Source organism: Odocoileus virginianus, chromosome 24, assembly GCF_023699985.2.
Source record: "Odocoileus virginianus isolate 20LAN1187 ecotype Illinois chromosome 24, Ovbor_1.2, whole genome shotgun sequence".
In the NCBI taxonomy this organism is placed as follows: domain Eukaryota; kingdom Metazoa; phylum Chordata; class Mammalia; order Artiodactyla; family Cervidae; genus Odocoileus; species Odocoileus virginianus.
Window position 1 is genome coordinate 29430482 of NC_069697.1, and position 17627 is coordinate 29448108.

Here is a 17627-nt window from a genome sequence, read left to right on the forward strand (position 1 = left end):
CTAGTGTAATGGAAATAAAAACAAAATTAAACAAGTGGGACTTCATTAAACTTAAAAGTTTAATTAATTAAATTTACACAGTAAAGGAAACTATAAACACGGTGAAAAGACAACCCTCAGAATGAGAGAAAATAATAGCAAACAAAACTGACAAAGGATTAATCTCTAAAACATACACACAACTCATACTACTCAATATCAGAAAAACAAACAACTCAATCAAAAAGTGAACATAAGGCCTAAATAGACATTTATCCAAAGAAGACATACAGTTGGCTAATAAACACATGAGAAGATTCTCAACATCACTCATTATTAGGGAAATGCAAATCAAAACTACAATGAAGTATCATTTCACACTGGTCGGAATGGCCATCACCAAAAAATCCACAAACAAGAATGCTGGAGAGGGTGTGGAGAAAAGGAAATCCTTTTGCACTGTTGGTGGGAATACAAACTGATGTGGCCATTGTGGAAGACAGTATGGAGATTCCTTTAAAAACTATGAATAAAATTACCATAATACCCAGCAATCCCACTACTGGACATATACCCTAGGGAAACCAAAATTGAAAATGACACATGTACCCCAATGTTCATTGCAGCACTATTTATAATAGCTAGGACATGGAAGCAACCTAGATGTCCAGTCAACAGATGAATGGATAAAGAAGCTGTGATAATTATATACAATGCAATATTACTCAGTCATAAAAAGGAATGCATTTGAATCAGTTCTAATGAGGTGGATGAACCTAGAGCCTATTATACAGAGTGAAGTAAGTTAGAAAGAGAAAAACCAAATATCATATATTAATGCACATATATATGGAATCTAGAAAGATGGTACTATTGAATCAATTTGCAGGGCATGGAGATGCTTCCCTCATAGCTCAGTCAGTAAATAAGCTACCTGCAATGCAGAAGACCCAGGTTCCATTCCTGGGTCAGGAAGATTCCCTAAAGGAGGAAATGGCAACCCACTCCAGTATTCTTGCTTGGAGAACCCCATGGACAGAGAAGCCTGGCAAGCTACAGTCCATGGGGTCACAAAAGTTGGACACAACTTAGCGACTAAACCACCACCAATGGAGATGAAGACATAGAGAACAGACTTACGGACACGGGCAGGGGACTGGGAGGAAGGACAGGATGGAATGAATGGAGACAGTAGCATGGAAACATATATACTACCATATGTAAAATAGATAGCTAATGGGAATTTGCTTTATGACTTGGGGAACTCAAACCAGGGCTCCGTAACAACTTAGAGGGGTGGGAATAGGCGGAAAGGGGTGGGAGGTGGGAGGAAGGTTTGAGAGGGAGGGGACATATGTATACCTATGGCTGATTCATGTTGATGTATGGCAAAAACCAACACAACATTGTAAATCAATTATCCTTCAATTAAAAACAAATTTTTAAAAAGACAGATGAGATTTGTGCTACCTGAGGTGGAGGGTAAGGGAGGGGGAATTTGACAAAAATAGTCAAAAGGTAAAAACTTCCAGTTATATGACAAGTGAGTACTAGGGATGTAATGTGCAACATGATAAAAATAATAATGCAGTACATTATAAATGAAAGTTATTAAGAAAGCAAATTCTAAGAGTTCTCATCACAAGGGAAATAATTTTCTACTTTTTAAATGCTGTGTCTATATGAGATGATTATTTCATGGTACATGTAATTTAAATTGTTATGTTGTATATCTTATATAGTACTACATGTCAATTATAGCTTGATAAAACTGGGAAAAGATAGATAGATATGTTAAATAAATTTTTTAAAAGCTGGAAGACAGTTCTTTGAAAAACAACTTCTGGCAGATTGAAGAAAAAATATTGGGGATAAAGAGGGGTTATAACCGTAGGTACCAGAAATATTTTTTAACTATGGTGGAAATTTCTCTGCTGATTTGTGTTCTGTTTCCATTTAGATAAGATCTGGCCGTATGTATGTGTAAACAGACTCAAGGGTGATTATTAAATGGTGTGATCTGAAATGTTAGAAGTTTTTCTTTTTTTCTAAAAGTCAACCTCTAATATCTGGCACTGCTACACAGAAAAGCTTGCATAAGCTGTTTGACTCCCAAGAGTACTCCTCTTATGTTGCTACTATCAATATTTTGTTTAAACCATTTATTTGTGCAATAAGTTGTTTGGAATCCTCATAATGAAGCTATTGCTAGCCTATTACTAGCATATTTATAATGTTATCTGCCTTTTTTCTACTACAATTAGTACCAATTAAAGCTCTGACTCTTTTAGTTCTGGAGTTACAGTATGGAATCCTCTACCACACATCTATTTAGAAATGATGGAGAGGATAAAGCCTTACTACCTTGTTCTTGTCATTCAAAACTAGATGTTGTTGGTAGTGTTTAGTTGCTAAGTTGTATCCAACTCTTTTAGAATAAACTAATGGTTACTAGAGGCAAGAAGGAGCAAAATAAGCAAAAGGAAGTAAGAGGTACAAACTAACAGTTACAAATAAATAAGTTACAGGGATGTAATGTACAGAACAGGGAATAATAGTTGATATTTTACAGTAACTTTGTATAGATATTGAAGGAATCTATAAGGATATTGGATGACCATGTTGTATGCCTGAAACTAAAAAATACTGTCAACTGTACTTCAATTTTTAAAAGCACAGATAAGCTAATCCATGCTAATAAAGCTCCAAGGTGCAATAGGAAATACAGCTAAAAGTGCCTGTAGCATGTGCTGTACTAAGCCGCTTCAGTCGTGTCCAACTCTGTGTGACCCCATGGACTGCAGCCCACCAGGCTCCTCTGTCCATGGGATTCTCGGGGCACGAATACTGGAGTGGGTTACCATGCCCTCCTCCAGGGGATCTTCCTGACTCAGGAAATCAAATTGGCATCTCTTACATCTTCACATTGGTAGGCGGATTTTTTTCCACTAGCAACACCGGGGAAGCCCCCAAATCTGACCTAAATGCTAACTAACCATGCCAGTAATATGTATTCCAGATTGGAACAGTTGGCCAACTCCAAAGTATAGAGTAAAATAACTAACACAATATAATATGCTTAGATTTTTTAAAGCAAATCATAGATCTCATAACACCTTGAAATTTGACAAGCTTTATAATAAGCTTGTCAAATTTCAAGAATCTACACACAGCTGAAGAATAACAATATGAGTAAATTCTCTTTACTGGATATCAAAATTTATAATAACGCTAATGTGGCATTAGTGGCAAGATAGACAAATAAGCCAATTGAACAGAATAGAGAAGTCAGAAATAAAGGAGTATACCCTTGGGAAATTGATGGTACAGCTTATACTATAAACCAAAGATAAATTTCCCTAAATTTTCCAGGAAACTTTTAAAGTATTTTTTACATTTAAGCCTGTAATCCACATAGAAATTATTTTATGAATGTCTGATATAAGAAAAGATCCAATTTTATTTTTTTCCAAATGTATCCCAATTGTTCCATTTACTGTAAAGCTCCTTCCTTTCCTACTGATTTGACATCTCCATCCTGCCAAATATTGTTTTCATCTCATAAACATAATTTTGAGAGAATGAAACATGTCACTGCATAATACATATTATTATTTCCTTTATGTAGGGTTAAAAAATACACAAAACTAAACATACAGCTTAGGAATATGTACATTTGAGGTAAAATCATAAAAACAAAAGGAAAAAACAATACACTCAAATTTTAGGATAATGGTTATCAGAGGGAGGAGTGTACAGGGATCTTTCAAAGTGTTATCATGTTTTTACCCTTCAGTTGAGTGTAAACAGAGGTCCATTTGTTATAATTTTTACCACACATAGACAAAATATATAGCCTTTTTCATGTCTGATATACTTCACAAGAATTCAAAGTGCCAAGCTGGATAGATAACTTTTAAAAAACACAATGTAATCACTTAATATACAGTGAAACTTGGGAACTTCAAAGATGAATAAGACATTCTTAAAAGTTTCTAAAATATTTCTAGAGATAAAGAATTCCCTACTAAGCAAAAAGATCACTGACACTAAAATTAACAAAAGATACAGAGAGTGAAGTAAGACTTTTAAAGCACTGAAGGAAAGAAATTTTAAGATTAAGAATATCTGTCCAGTGATACTTTCTCTTAAAAGTTAAGGCCCAATAATATTTTTTGATAGAAAGCCTTGGAAAATTTACCCAATGTCCGCTTTTTTTTTAAACATTTTTTGGTAACATATGCTAATAAGAAGAGAATAAATCAAGCAGGATGCTATATTTCTTGTTGAGGATTGTACCACCCAGAGTATGTCATCCTTCTCAGGGTACCCTGAAGCCTGAGTACTTTCTGCCATGGCCTATGACAGGTAATCTGTCTACTGTCACTCTTGTTCTATTCCTCAATCAAGAACAATGGAGGTAAGAATAAACAATGGGGAAAAGACAGTCTCTTCAATAGGTGGTTTGAGAAAAACAGTCAGATACATGTAAAAGAATGAAATTAGAATATATTCTCACACCAGAAACAAAAGGAAACTGAGAATCTATTAAAGGCCTAAATGTAAGATTGGAAACCATAAAAACCAAACCTTGGGCAGAATACTCTTCGACTTAAAACACGGCAGTAGTTGTTTTGGATCTGTCTCCTAAGCAAAAGAAACAAAAACAAAAGTGAACAAATGGGACCTAATTAAAAGCTTTTGCAAAGTAAAGGAAACCATCAACAACAACAAAAAAGACAAGCTACTGAATGGGAGAATATGTTTGAAAATGATATGACCAATAAAGGGTTAATATCCAAAATACATAAACAGTTCATACAACTCCATATCAAAAACAGAAGTGTAAAATATCAGCAGAAGACCTGAATAGATATTTTCCAAAGAAGGTGTGCAGATGACCAACAAGCACTTGAAAAAATGCTCAACATTGCTAATCATCAAAGAAATACAAATCAAAACTACAATGAGATATCCCCTTATATCTGTCAGAAAAAACTATCATCAAAAAGGCCACAAATAGGGCTTCCCCAGTGGTCCACTGCTTAAGAATCCACCTTGCAATGCAGGGAATACCGATTTGACCACTGGTCCAGGAGGATCCCACATACTGCAGAGCAACTGAGCCTGTGAGCCACAACTACTGAGCCCATATGCCTATAGCCTGTGCTTGGCAACAGAGAAGCCACCACAATGAAAAGCCCATGCACCACAACTAGAGAGGAGCTTCCACTCACAGCAACTAGAGAAAGCCTGTGTGCAGCAACAAAGATCCAGCAAAGCCAAAAAATAAATAAATAGTTAAAAAAACACACACAAATAACAAATTTTGGTGAGGAAGTGGAGTAAAGGGAACCCTTTATACTGTTGGTGGGAGTGTAAATTGGTATAGCCACTGCGGAAAACAGAATGGAGGTTCCTCAAAAAACTAAAAATAGAACTACCGTATGATCCAAAAATTCCACTCCTGGTTATATACTGAAAGAAAATAAAACACTAATTTCAAAAGATACATGCACCCCAATGTTCACAGCAGCATTATTTGCAAGATACAGAGGCAACCAACAGATGAATGGATAAAGACATGGCATGTATATGTGTGTGTATACACACACACACACACACACACACACACAATGGAGTACTATTCAGCCATAAAAATGAAATTTTGCCATTTGGAACAATTTGGATGGACCTGGAGAGTATTTTGTTTAGTGAAATAAAGACAAATACAGTATGTTAGCACTTCTATGTGGAATCTAAAAAAAATAAAACAAATGAATCAGTATAACAAAACAGCAACAGGCTCACAGATACAAAGAAACTAGTGGTTACCTGGGGGGAGAAGGAAAGGGAGCTGGGCAAGATAGGGATAGTAGATTAAGGACTACAAACTACTATGTGTAAAATTAATAAGGTACAAGGATAGACTGTTACAGCAAAGGAATATAGCCAATATTTTACAATAACTAGATGGAGTATAATCTATAAAAATTTGATTCATTGTGTTGTATATCTGAAACTGATAAAATACTATAAATCAACTATACCTAAATAAAAAAATACAAACAAACTCAACTATTTGCATTTATATAGACTGAGAAGACAAAGCATTGAAAGCAGGTTTTGACCTCCTTTGCTGACCATTAATTCTTTTCCCAACATGGTTTTGTATCACTGTTCAAATTACTTGCTAACTCCTCCTGGGGAAGAGTCAAAATTTCTCCACAGTCCATGCACCTCAGGTTTTACCTGTGCCTCCTGGTGGGAGGATGATACACCTCTGCTCTACTGAAGCCAAGTGTGGCCATATGACATGCTTTGGCTAGTGAAGTGTGGTCCAAAGTCCCATATGGTTTCTGAGCAGAAGCTTCAAGAACCAGCTCACAGTTCATCATTGTACTCTTTTCTAACAGCCCAAACAATAGCCATACCCGTTTAAAGGCTGCTCCAAAAGTCCAGGTCCTGAAAAAAACTCTGTGCAGTAACAAAGTCACAGCTATCCTAACACACATAGAATGAGAAGTGAATCTTTACTGTTGTTAAGCTGGTGAAATTTTGGGTCACTTACCACAGGATAACTTGGCCTAAGCTGACTGATACATTCAACTTCAGTTCAGTTCAGTTCAGTCGCTCAGTCGTATCCGACTCTTTGTGACCTCATGAACTGCAGCACACCAGGCCTCCTGGTCCATCACCAACTCCCAGAGTTTACTCAAACCCATGTCCATTGAGTTGGTGATGCCATCCAACCATCTCATCCTCTGTCATCCCCTTTTCCTCCTGCCCCCAATCCCTCCCAGCATCAGGGTCTTTTCCAATGAGTCAACTGTTTGAATGAGGTGGCCAAAGTATTGGAGTTTCAGCTTCAGCATCAGTCCTTCCAATGAACACCCAGGACTGGATTCCTTTAGGATGGACTGGTTGGATCTCCTTGCAGCCCAAGGGACTCTCAAGAGTCTTCTCCAACACCACAGTTCAAAAGCATCAATTTTTCGGCGCTCAGCTTTCTTCACAGTCCAACTCTCACATCCATACATGACCACTGGAAAGACCATAGCCTTGACTAGATGGACCTTTGTTGACAAAGTAATGTCTCTGCTTTTTAATATGCTATCTAGGTTGGTCATAACTTTTCTTCCAAGGAGTAAGCGTCTTTTAATTTCATGGCTGCAATCACCATCTGCAGTGATTTTGGAGCCCAAAAAAGTAAAGTCAGCCACTGTTTTCACTCTTTCCCCATCTGTTTGCCATGAAGTGATGGGACCAGATGCCATGATCTTAGTTTTCTGAATGTTGAGCTTTAAGCTAACTTTTTCACTCTCCTCTTTCACCTTCATCAAGAGACATTTTAGTTCCTCTTCACTTTCTGCCATAAGGGTGGTATCATCTGCATATCTGAGGTTATTGATACTTCTCCTGGCAATCTTGATTCCAGCTTGTGCTTCCTCCAGCCCAGCATTTCTCATGATGTACTCTGCATAGAAGTTAAATAAGCAGGGTGACAATATACAGCCTTGACATACTCCTTTTCCTATTTGGAACCAGTCTGTTTTTCCATGTCTAGTTCTAACTGTTGCTTCTTGACCTGCATATAGGTTTCTCAAGACGCAGGTCTGGTGGTCTGGTATCCCCATCTCTTTCAGAATTTTCCACAGTTTATTGTATGTGATCCACACAGTCAAAGGCTTTGGCATAGTCAATAAAGCAGACATAGATGTTTTTCTGGAACTCTCTTGCTTTTTCGATGATCCGGCGGATGTTGGCAATTTGATCTCTGGTTCCTCTGCCTTTTCTAAAACCAGCTTGAATATCTGGAAGTTCATAGTTCACATATTGCTGAAGCCTGGCTTGGAGAATTTTGAGCATTACTTTACTAGCGTGTGAGATGAGTGCAATTGTGCGGTAGTTTGAGCATTCTTTGGCATTGCCTTTGTTTGGGATTGCAATGAGAACTGACCTTTTCCAGTTCTGTGGCCACTGAAGAGTTTTCCAAATTTGCTGGCATATTGAGTGCAGCACTTTCACAGCATCATCTTTTAGGATTTGAAATAGCTCAACTGGAATTCCATCATCTCCACTAGCTTTGTTCATAGTGATGCTTCCCAAGGCCCACCTGACAGAATGTGGTCCACTGGAGAAGGGAATGGCAAACCACTTCAGTATTCTTCCCTTGAGAACCCCATGAACAGTATAAAAAGCCAAAAAGATAGGACAGACACTGAAAGATGAACTCCCCAGGTCAGTAATTGTGCTATTTGTCTCTGTATGTTTATTCTTTAATTCTTCTAAGTCTTTGTTAATTGATTCTTGCATTTTCTCCATTTTGTTTTCAAGGTTTTTGATCTTTACTATCATTATTCTGAATTTTTTTCAGGTAGTTTCCCTATTTCCTCTTCATTTATTTGGACTTCTGTGTGTCTAGCTTGTTCCTTCATTTGTGTAGTATTTCTCTGCCTTTTCTTTTTTTTTTAACTTTTTGTGTTTTGGGTCTCCTTTTCCCAGGCTTCAGGGTTGAATTCTTTCTTCCCTTTGGTTTCTGCCCTGCTATGGTTGTTAAGTACAAACAAAGCTAGTGGAGGTGATGGAATTCCAGTTGAGCTATTTCAAATCCTGAAAGATGATGCTGTGAAAGTGCTGCACTCAACATGCCAGCAAATTTGGAAAACTCAGCAGTGGCCACAGGACTGGAAAAGGTCAGTTCTCACTGCAATCCCAAACAAAGGCAATGCCAAAGAAAGCTCATACTACCACACAATTGCACTCATCTCACACGCTAGTAAAGTAATGCTCAAAATTCTCCAAGCCAGGCTTCAGCAATATGTAAACCATGAACTTCCAGATATTCAAGCTGGTTTTAGAAAAGGCAGAGAAACCAGAGATCAAATTGCCAACATCTGCCGGATCATTGAAAAAGCAAGAGAGTTCCAGAAAAACATCTATGTCTGCTTTATTGACTATGCCAAAGCCTTTGACTGTGTGGATCACATACAATAAACTGTGAAAAATTCTGAAAGAGATGGGAATACCAGACCACCAGACCTGCGTCTTGAGAAACCTATATGCAGGTCAAGAAGCAACAGTTAGAACTGGACACAGAACAACAGACTGGTTCCAAATAGGAAAAGGAGTATGTCAAGGCTGTATATTGTCACCCTGCTTATTTAACTTATATGCAGAGTACATCATGAGAAATGCTGGGCTGGAGGAAGCACAAGCTGGAATCAAGATTGCCAGGAGAAGTATCAATAACCTCAGATATGCAGATGATACCACCCTTATGGCAGAAAGTGAAGAGTAACTAAAATGTCTCTTGATGAAGGTGAAAGAGGAGAGTGAAAAAGTTAGCTTAAAGCTCAACATTCAGAAAACTAAGATCATGGCATCTGGTCCCATCACTTCATGGCAAATAGATGGGGAAAGAGTGAAAACAGTGGCTGATTTTACTTTTTTGGGCTCCAAAATCACTGCAGATGGTGATTGCAGCCATGAAATTAAAAGACGCTTACTCCTTGGAAGAAAAGTTATGACCAACCTAGATAGTGTATTAAAAAGCAGAGACATTACTTTGTCAACAAAGGTCCATCTAGTCAAGGCTATGGTCTTTCCAGTGGTCATGTATGGATGTGAGAGTTGGACTGTGAAGAAAGCTGAGCGCCGAAAAATTGATGCTTTTGAACTGTGGTGTTGGAGAAGACTCTTGAGAGTCCCTTGGACTGCAAGGAGATCCAACCAGTCCATCCTAAAGGAAACCAGTCCTGGGTGTTCATTGGAAGGACTGATGCTGAAGCTGAAACTCCAATACTTTGGCCACCTCATTCAAACAGTTGACTCATTGGAAAAGACCCTGATGCTGGGAGGGATTGGGGGCAGGAGGAGAAGGGGATGACAGAGGATGAGATGGCTGGATGGCATCACCGACTCGATGGACATGAGTTTGAGTAAACTCTGGGAGTTGGTGATGGACAGCGAGGCCTGGCGTGCTACAATTCATGGGGTCGCAAAGAGTCGGACACGACTGAGTGACTGAACTGAACTGAACTGAACTGATGTCAAAGAGTGTTCTACCTGTTTTCCTCTAAGAGTTTTACAGTTTCTGGTCTTTAATACATTTTGAGTTTATTGTTGTGTATGGTGTTAGGAAGTGTTCTAATTTCATTATCTTACATGTAACTGAACAACTTTCCCAGCACCACTTACTGAAGAGATTGTCTTTTCTCCACTGTATATTTTTGACTCATTTGTCAAAGATAAGGTGCCCATAGATGCATATATTTTTCTCTGGGCCTTCTATCTTGTTCCATTGGTCTGTATTTCTGTTTTTGTTCTTACTACCTTTTTAAAAATGAAAAACATGAGCAATAACCAGTACTAAAGCCTAACAGAGGAAGAGATACAGCAAAATTAAAATAAGCATAGAAACATTTCCTCCATGAAGTAGGAGGCAAGAGCTTAAGCTGATTGCTAGAGAAACAAGGGTTTAGAAAAGAGCAAATAGCTTCATAAGAGTAATACATTTTCAAATTGTATAGACCTGGGTATATGTGTTTGTGTGCATGCACATACTCATGCTCAAAATCCAAGAGAGCTGTCAGAGACAAGATGAATCCTTTATAGAACTTCTGGACCCTCTGCTTCTTAATTAGTAGAGCAATTTGTGGTCAGGAGCTTTCTAAACTCATGAGTATCAACCAGATACCCTTGGAAACAGCCATGTCTTTAACCACTCGGTCCCAGGACCAGTGTCCCCTCTGGTTCTAGCTAATGCTACCTCTCCCATGGGCAGTGGACAATTCCTGACTCTGGAGCATCTTCTCACCATTCCTCCCCAGGGCCCACCTGGCACAAGATCCCAGGACTCTGATGAAAGAGGAAATACAAGTCACACAAACTATATAGGATCTCTCCCTGGGACTGAGGGAGAAAACAAGAGAAAAACCTAAGTCCTAAGAGAGCCCTCTCCAAAGAGACTCACACCCGAACACTTTGGCTCTTAACCACTTCCTGTCTCTATCCATCTCTGGCCATTTTAGTGGCTGGGAAACAAGGTCCACCTTTCCTGGCATCTAACTGAAGCCTCTCATCTCTAACCGCTGGAATGAAGTCTCCTTCCAGCAACACTGTCCTGTGGCAAGCAGCCTGGCTGAAAATTTGAAAGATGCAGCAAACCCTGAGCAGACATGCTTTGTAGGGCAGGTGAGGGACTTAAAGATGCATAATTATATGTAACTAGTGAGAGCAGTACAGGTATCTGGTCCAAGCCCCTCCTGTTTCCACAGAAGGAAATTGGATCCAGATTAGGGAAGTATCTTTCTCAAAGTCAGACACGGCTACCTCCATTCAGCTGGAAGATTGAGCCTTCTGCCCTTTGTCCATTTGGAGTCTTCCTGTTTGTTCCTTTATGTATCAAGTTCTGGGACCCCTTCCTCCTCCAGAATTTAGGCTTTTATTTTGAATGGGAATGTTTTTACTGGCTGCAAATCCAGATGAAGAGTAAGGAGGAGATTTCCTGGAGGACTGAAAATGAGAAGGGTGGAGGATATAGTGAGAAAGAACTTTATTCTGGCCAAGGAATCCCTAGTTTGCAGAGGTTTCAAAAGTTTGTACTAATGGGACACTTTGCTTTGATGGAATCCTACCACCAAACTGCTACCATCAAGTATGATTAAACAGATGAATGTAGAGATGGGGTGACTGAGATAGATGTGAGAACCCCAAACACCCTGTAACCCCTCAGCCTCTTGATACTTAGGGTGTCTCCCTAAAGCACTATGGCAAACTGTTTTCACACTTTGAAAACAGTGGCCCTGAAGTATTCTGAGATCCTGGGCCTGGAATATTTTTAAATGGCACCAGGTTCAGTCCCACGTACCCAAGTAGGACTTGGGACATGTACTGAGTAGTATCAGACTACTGAGATGCCCAATGGTAATGGGGAAGAAACCACAGAACATTTGCCCTTTAGAGGTTAAGCTTCCTTTGCCCAGGAGCTTTCTCTCACTGCAATTCAGTATTTCTCTCTGAAGAAAACAGAGCTAAGCTGAAAGTTTCCTGAAAGTCTCCAAATCTTTTCTTTATATATAAAAAAAGAAATGTTCAATGGAAAAGTAATTTTACAACATTAGAGAAACTGTCCAAAAGAAATGAATGCCCATAAGCCTACTAACCAATAGAGAAATCACTTCTATTTTTCAAAATTCTGTGTCAATCTTTCTTCATACACACGTTTGATGTTTTTGTGCAGGGTGTCATGGGCAAGGCAGTTTGCAAAAGCATATGTTTCATTTGCCCAGTTTCATAAATGAATAAGGGAAGGTTTCAAGAAACTGAGTAACTTTTCTCAGATGATACCATTAGAATGTTTGAGCCAAGACTCAAACTAAGGTTAGTACTCTAAAACTAGCACTCTTTCCACTTTAATAGCTGCTGTCATAGAACTGTAGGGAGCACTATATCAGAGCCAAGGAATACCTGGACATAATTTAGGTGAACTTCCTACTAATGAAGTCATTCATGACCCCAAAACCACACAAAACTCATCTTAACAATCAGTTTAAAACCAGTAAGTGTGTTACATGAGGATGCATGCAAGACTAATTGAAACATCTGGACTGATCCCAACCTTGACTTCACTTTGCTAAGAGGCCTCAGGCATTGTATTCACCTCATTTATAAAATGAAAGGGTTAAAAGCCATTATGACAACATCCTAGCATACTGTGAGTCTATGATCTCACTAGTCTAAGAAGGAATCACTTTCCCATGGGCCTCTCAGCCCTTAACCAGGGAGGGTTTTCTGGGCTCTGCCCCTTGTTTTGAATCCAGAACCTGATTTTCCTATATATGATACATTGTTATTATTAAATGCACATGAGTTATTATTAAGTGACAAAGTAGGGTGAAGGATAAAGATCATGACAAGATAATGCTAGCGATTAGAAAAGAAGGTCAAGCGAGAATATAGTATCTGAGGAGACACTCCCTTATCCTGAGTTTTCCATTTTGGTCTATAGGTAAGAAGGTATATGACTAAAGCGGCTTAGCACACAGCACAGAAGGAGGTATACTCTCTTTGAGCAAAAGATTCTTGTTCATGGAAAATGACTCAGATTAATGTCTCACAAGTGTAGAACCATTCATTTCTGGTGAGGGACGGAATCTCTAAGCAACCATGAAAAATGTCAGTATTATTACTGAGTTTGTCCTTCTGGGATTGTCCAGTGACCCCCAGATCCAGACCGTGCTCTTTGTGCTGTTCCTGGGGATTTACCTGCTGACATTAGTGGGGAACACAGTGATGATCCTGATCATCAAAGCTGATTCTCGGCTCCACACACCCATGTACTTCTTCCTCAGACACCTGTCTTTCCTGGATCTCAGTTTCTCCTCAGTCACTGTGCCCAAAATGCTACAGAACTTCTTGTCGCAGAAGAAAAGCATCTCAGTGTGGGGCTGCATCACCCAGAGTTTCTTTTTCACTCTCTCAGGGGGGACAGAAGCCTGTCTTCTCTCCGCCATGGCCTACGACCGCTATGCTGCTATCTGCCACCCTCTGGTCTACACTGTGCTCATAAACAGACCTCTCTGCACTGGGATTGTGAGCATAGCTTGGGCAGTGGGATTTTCTATTTCCTTGATAAATAGTCTCCTCATTCACAAGCTACATTTCTGTGGTTCCAACATCATCTCCCACTTCAGTTGTGAGCTACCTCCACTCTTCCCTCTGTCTTGTACTGATCCCACTGTCAACGAGATTCTTCTGGCTGTGTCATGTACATCTTTAGGGCTGCTGACACTTCCCCCGATCCTCTTTTCTTACTCAAGAATCATTTCTGCCATACTGAGTATCCGCTCCTCTGAGGGCCAAGGCAAGGCCTTCTCCACCTGTTCCTCCCACCTCACTGTGGTGCTCCTGTTCTATGGGACGGCTCTGTTCAGGTACATCAGCCCTGACTCAGGCTCAGTGTTGGAGCAAGTGGTCTCCATTCAGTACAGTGTGATCACATCCTTGCTGAACCCCCTTATCTACAGCCTCAAGAACCAGGAGGTAAAAACAGCTCTACTGCGAATGCTGAGGCAACAGAAGTGTGCCAGCAGGTAAGAGAAAGCTTCTGATCAGGAAAGAGAAAATGTATCTCTAAAGGAGAAAGATGTTTACAGGCACAGAGCATTTGAGGGGAAATTGAATTTCAGTTATATTTAACTATTTGTTTCGATTTTGAAGTAAATAAGCTGCCAAAAAAAAAAGAGAGGAGGGGGCTGGGGGAAAAAGAGCTTGATGTACACGTTCCTATCCAGGAGCCCTTTGCAAAATAATGAGAGAGAGACCTTCATAACTCTCTCATAGCTTCCCTCATATGAGGGGCTTCCCTCATAGCTCATTGGTAAAGAATCCATCTGCAATGCAGGAGACCCTGGTTCAATTCCTGGGTCGGGAAGATCTGCTGGAGAAGGGATAGGCTTCTTGGGCTTCCCTTGTGGCTCAGATGGTAAAGAATCTGTCTGCAATGAGGGAGACCTGTGTTTGATCTCTGGGCTGGGAAGATCCCCTGGAGAAGGGAAAGGCTACCCGCTCGAGTATTCTGGCCTGGAGAATTCCATGAACTGTATAGTCCATGGGGTCACAAAGAGTCAGACACAACCGAGCAACTTTCACTTCACACACATGTTCACAGAGAGAGACCCTGGTTCTGTGTGAGGAAATAGCAGGGCTTGCTGACATACATAAAGTATATCGAAGCAGAACAGGATCTCTGGCCAAAATGTCAACTTTTTCTTGGCATTTTCACAAAGGCACACAATAAAGAAAGGAGCCTACAACAAAGAAGAAATCAGGTATAACTAATACTCCAGAATGAAAACAGTCAGAGCCATCCATTCATAAGACCTGGTGGTATTCTCTGGCATCAAAAGGCCAGTGAACCTGAATAGACTGATGTGCTGGTTAATGTTAATGTCAACTTGACTGGATTAAGGGATGCCCAGATAGCTGGCAAAACATTATTTCTGGGTGTGTCTATGACGGTGTTTCCAGGGGCTTCCCTGGTGGCTCAGAGGTTAAAGCATCTGCCTGCAATGCGGGAGACCCGGGTTCAATCCCTGGTTCAAGAAGATCCCCTGGAGAAGAAAATGGCAACCCACTCCAGTAGTTTTGCCTGGAGAATCTCATGGATGGAGGAGCCTGGTAGGCTACAATCCACAGGGTCGCAAAGAGTCGGACACGACTGAGCGACTTCACTTCACTTCAGCAAAGAAGACTTCCTGGGTATCATCCAACTGCTAAGGCTAAAATGGAACAAAACAGGGTGAGTGTGCTTTCTCTGCCCAATATCCAAATATTGATGCTTCCAGTTCTTGGACCTTCAGACTAAAGCTGGGACTTCTCTCACTAGCTCCCTTGGTTCTTAAACCTTCAGTTTAAATTAGAATTACAACACTGTCTTTCCTTGGCCTCTGTCTTGCAGATGGCAAATCTCAGCTTCCATAATTGTGTGAGCCAATGTCTCACAATAAATCTCTTCTACATATCTATATGTTTATGTATATAGTCTATCAGTTCTGTTTTTTTAGGAAAATTGTGACCAATATGCAGGAAAACGTGAAAAAAATTAAATTATTCTCATATTAGAAATCCATGTATCATGCCTATCTTATTTTTCCTAAGCTTTCTTGCCTAAGATCTTATGTTTAAAAAATACAGCATGTGCATTTGATCCAGGTACATATTGTATAACAGTATATGGAGTAGGGGGTACGCATGAATAATTATAGGAGTAAAATTAAAAGGCCAATAAGGCACCCCTTTGCATCTATATAATTAATAAACAAATACATAATAGCAGCCTATTGAGAAACATTAATGAAGACCTAAATAGAAAGTAATATATCATGCTTATAAATGGTAGATGATTTTAAAAATGTCAGTTGTTCCCAAATCATTTATATATTTAGTCTGTTGTTGTTGTTTTAGTTGCTACATCGTGTTCAACTCTTTTGTGACCCTATGGACTGTAGCCTGCCATGCTCCTCTGTCCACAGGATTTTTCAGGCAAGAATACTGGAGTGGGATTGCCATTTCCTTCTCCAGGGGATCTTCCTGACCCAGGAATCAAATCCACATCTCCTGCGTTGGCAGGCAGATTCTTTACCACTGAGCCACCAGAGAATATTTTTAGCATAATTTCTAATAGTATAATAGTATAATTTCTAAAATTTCTAAAATTTCTAAAATACCATATTTTTAGTATAATTTCAATTAAAATTCCAGAACAATTTTTTATTAATTTGAAAAGTTGATTCTAAAATGCATGCAAAAGTAAACAACTCAACAAAGGCCAAATTAAGAAGAATAAGACATCAAGATTTATCATAAAACTATGTAATTAAAACTTTATATTACTGACAAATAAACAAATACGCTAATGGAAAAGAGAACTCAGAAATGGACCCCAAACTCAGAAGTAAACACTGAGATGGCAAGGTAGATTAACTCATTGAGGGTGTACTTTTCAATCAATACTGCTGGGATGATTAGCTCTTCATGTAAAAAATTAATAAAATTTTATCCTCACCCAGCATAAGTAAAAAACAGTCCCAGTCAAAGTATTATATGTGAAAGGCAAAACTAAAAATCTTTTATAACATAATGTAGGACAATATATTCATGGCAGAGGAGGATTTTTAAAAACCAGATATGAAAAGTACTATAATCTCAGATATGCAGATGACACCACCCTTATTGGCAGAAAGCAAAGAAGAACTAAAGAGCCTCTTGATGAATGTGAAAGAGGAGAGCGAAAGGGTTGGCTTAAAACTAAACATTCAGAAAACTAAGATCATGGCATCCAGTCCCATCACTTCATGGCAAAGAGATGGAGAAACAGTGGAAACAGTGACAGACTTTATTTTGGGGGCTCCAAAATCACTGCAGATGGTGACTGCAGCCATGAAATTAAAAGACGCTTGCTCCTTGGAAGAAAAGTTATGACCAACCTAGACAGCATACTAAAAAGCAGAGACATTACTTTGCCAACAAAGGTCCATCTAGTCAAAGCTATGGTTTTTCCAGTAGTCATGTATGGATATGAGAGTTGGACTATAAAGAAAGCTGAACGCCGAAGAATTGGTGCTTTTGAACTGTGGTGTTGGAGAAGACTCTTGAGAGTCCCTTGGACAGCAAGGAGATCCAAGCAGTCCATCCTAAAGGAAATCAGTCCTGAATATTCATTGGAAGGACTGATGCTGAAGCTGAAATGCCAATACTTTGGTCACCTGATGTGAAGAACTGACTTATTTGAAAAGAACATGAGTTTGAGTAAACTCCGGGAATTGGCAATGGACAAGGAGGACTGGCATGCTGCAGTCCATGAGATCACAAAGAGTTGGACACGACTGAGCAACTGAACTGAACTGAACTGAACTGCCAAAAAATGTTGATAAATGTAATTCTATTAAGATTATATTATAATTAATTATAATCACATTAAGATTGTTAATATTATTAATAATTATATTAAGATTATTAATTAAATTAAGATCCACTAATCTTCCCAATGGAAACAGGAAATGGCAATCCACTCCAGTATTCTTTCCTGGAAAATTCCATGGACAGAGAAGCCTGGAGGGTTTCAGTCCATGAAACTGCAAAAG

At 39.3% G+C, this 17627-nt stretch overlaps 1 protein-coding gene across 1 annotated transcript; it reads left to right on the plus strand.

The window, feature by feature from the left end:
- The first annotated feature begins 13149 nt into the window (after positions 1 to 13149).
- Positions 13150 to 14148, plus strand: LOC110146765 (olfactory receptor 8S1-like). The gene has a single exon (XM_020907758.2). The coding sequence runs from the start codon at positions 13150 to 13152 to the stop codon at positions 14077 to 14079; it is 930 nt and encodes a 309-aa protein (XP_020763417.2). The 3' UTR covers positions 14080 to 14148.
- The last annotated feature ends 3479 nt before the right edge of the window (positions 14149 to 17627 follow it).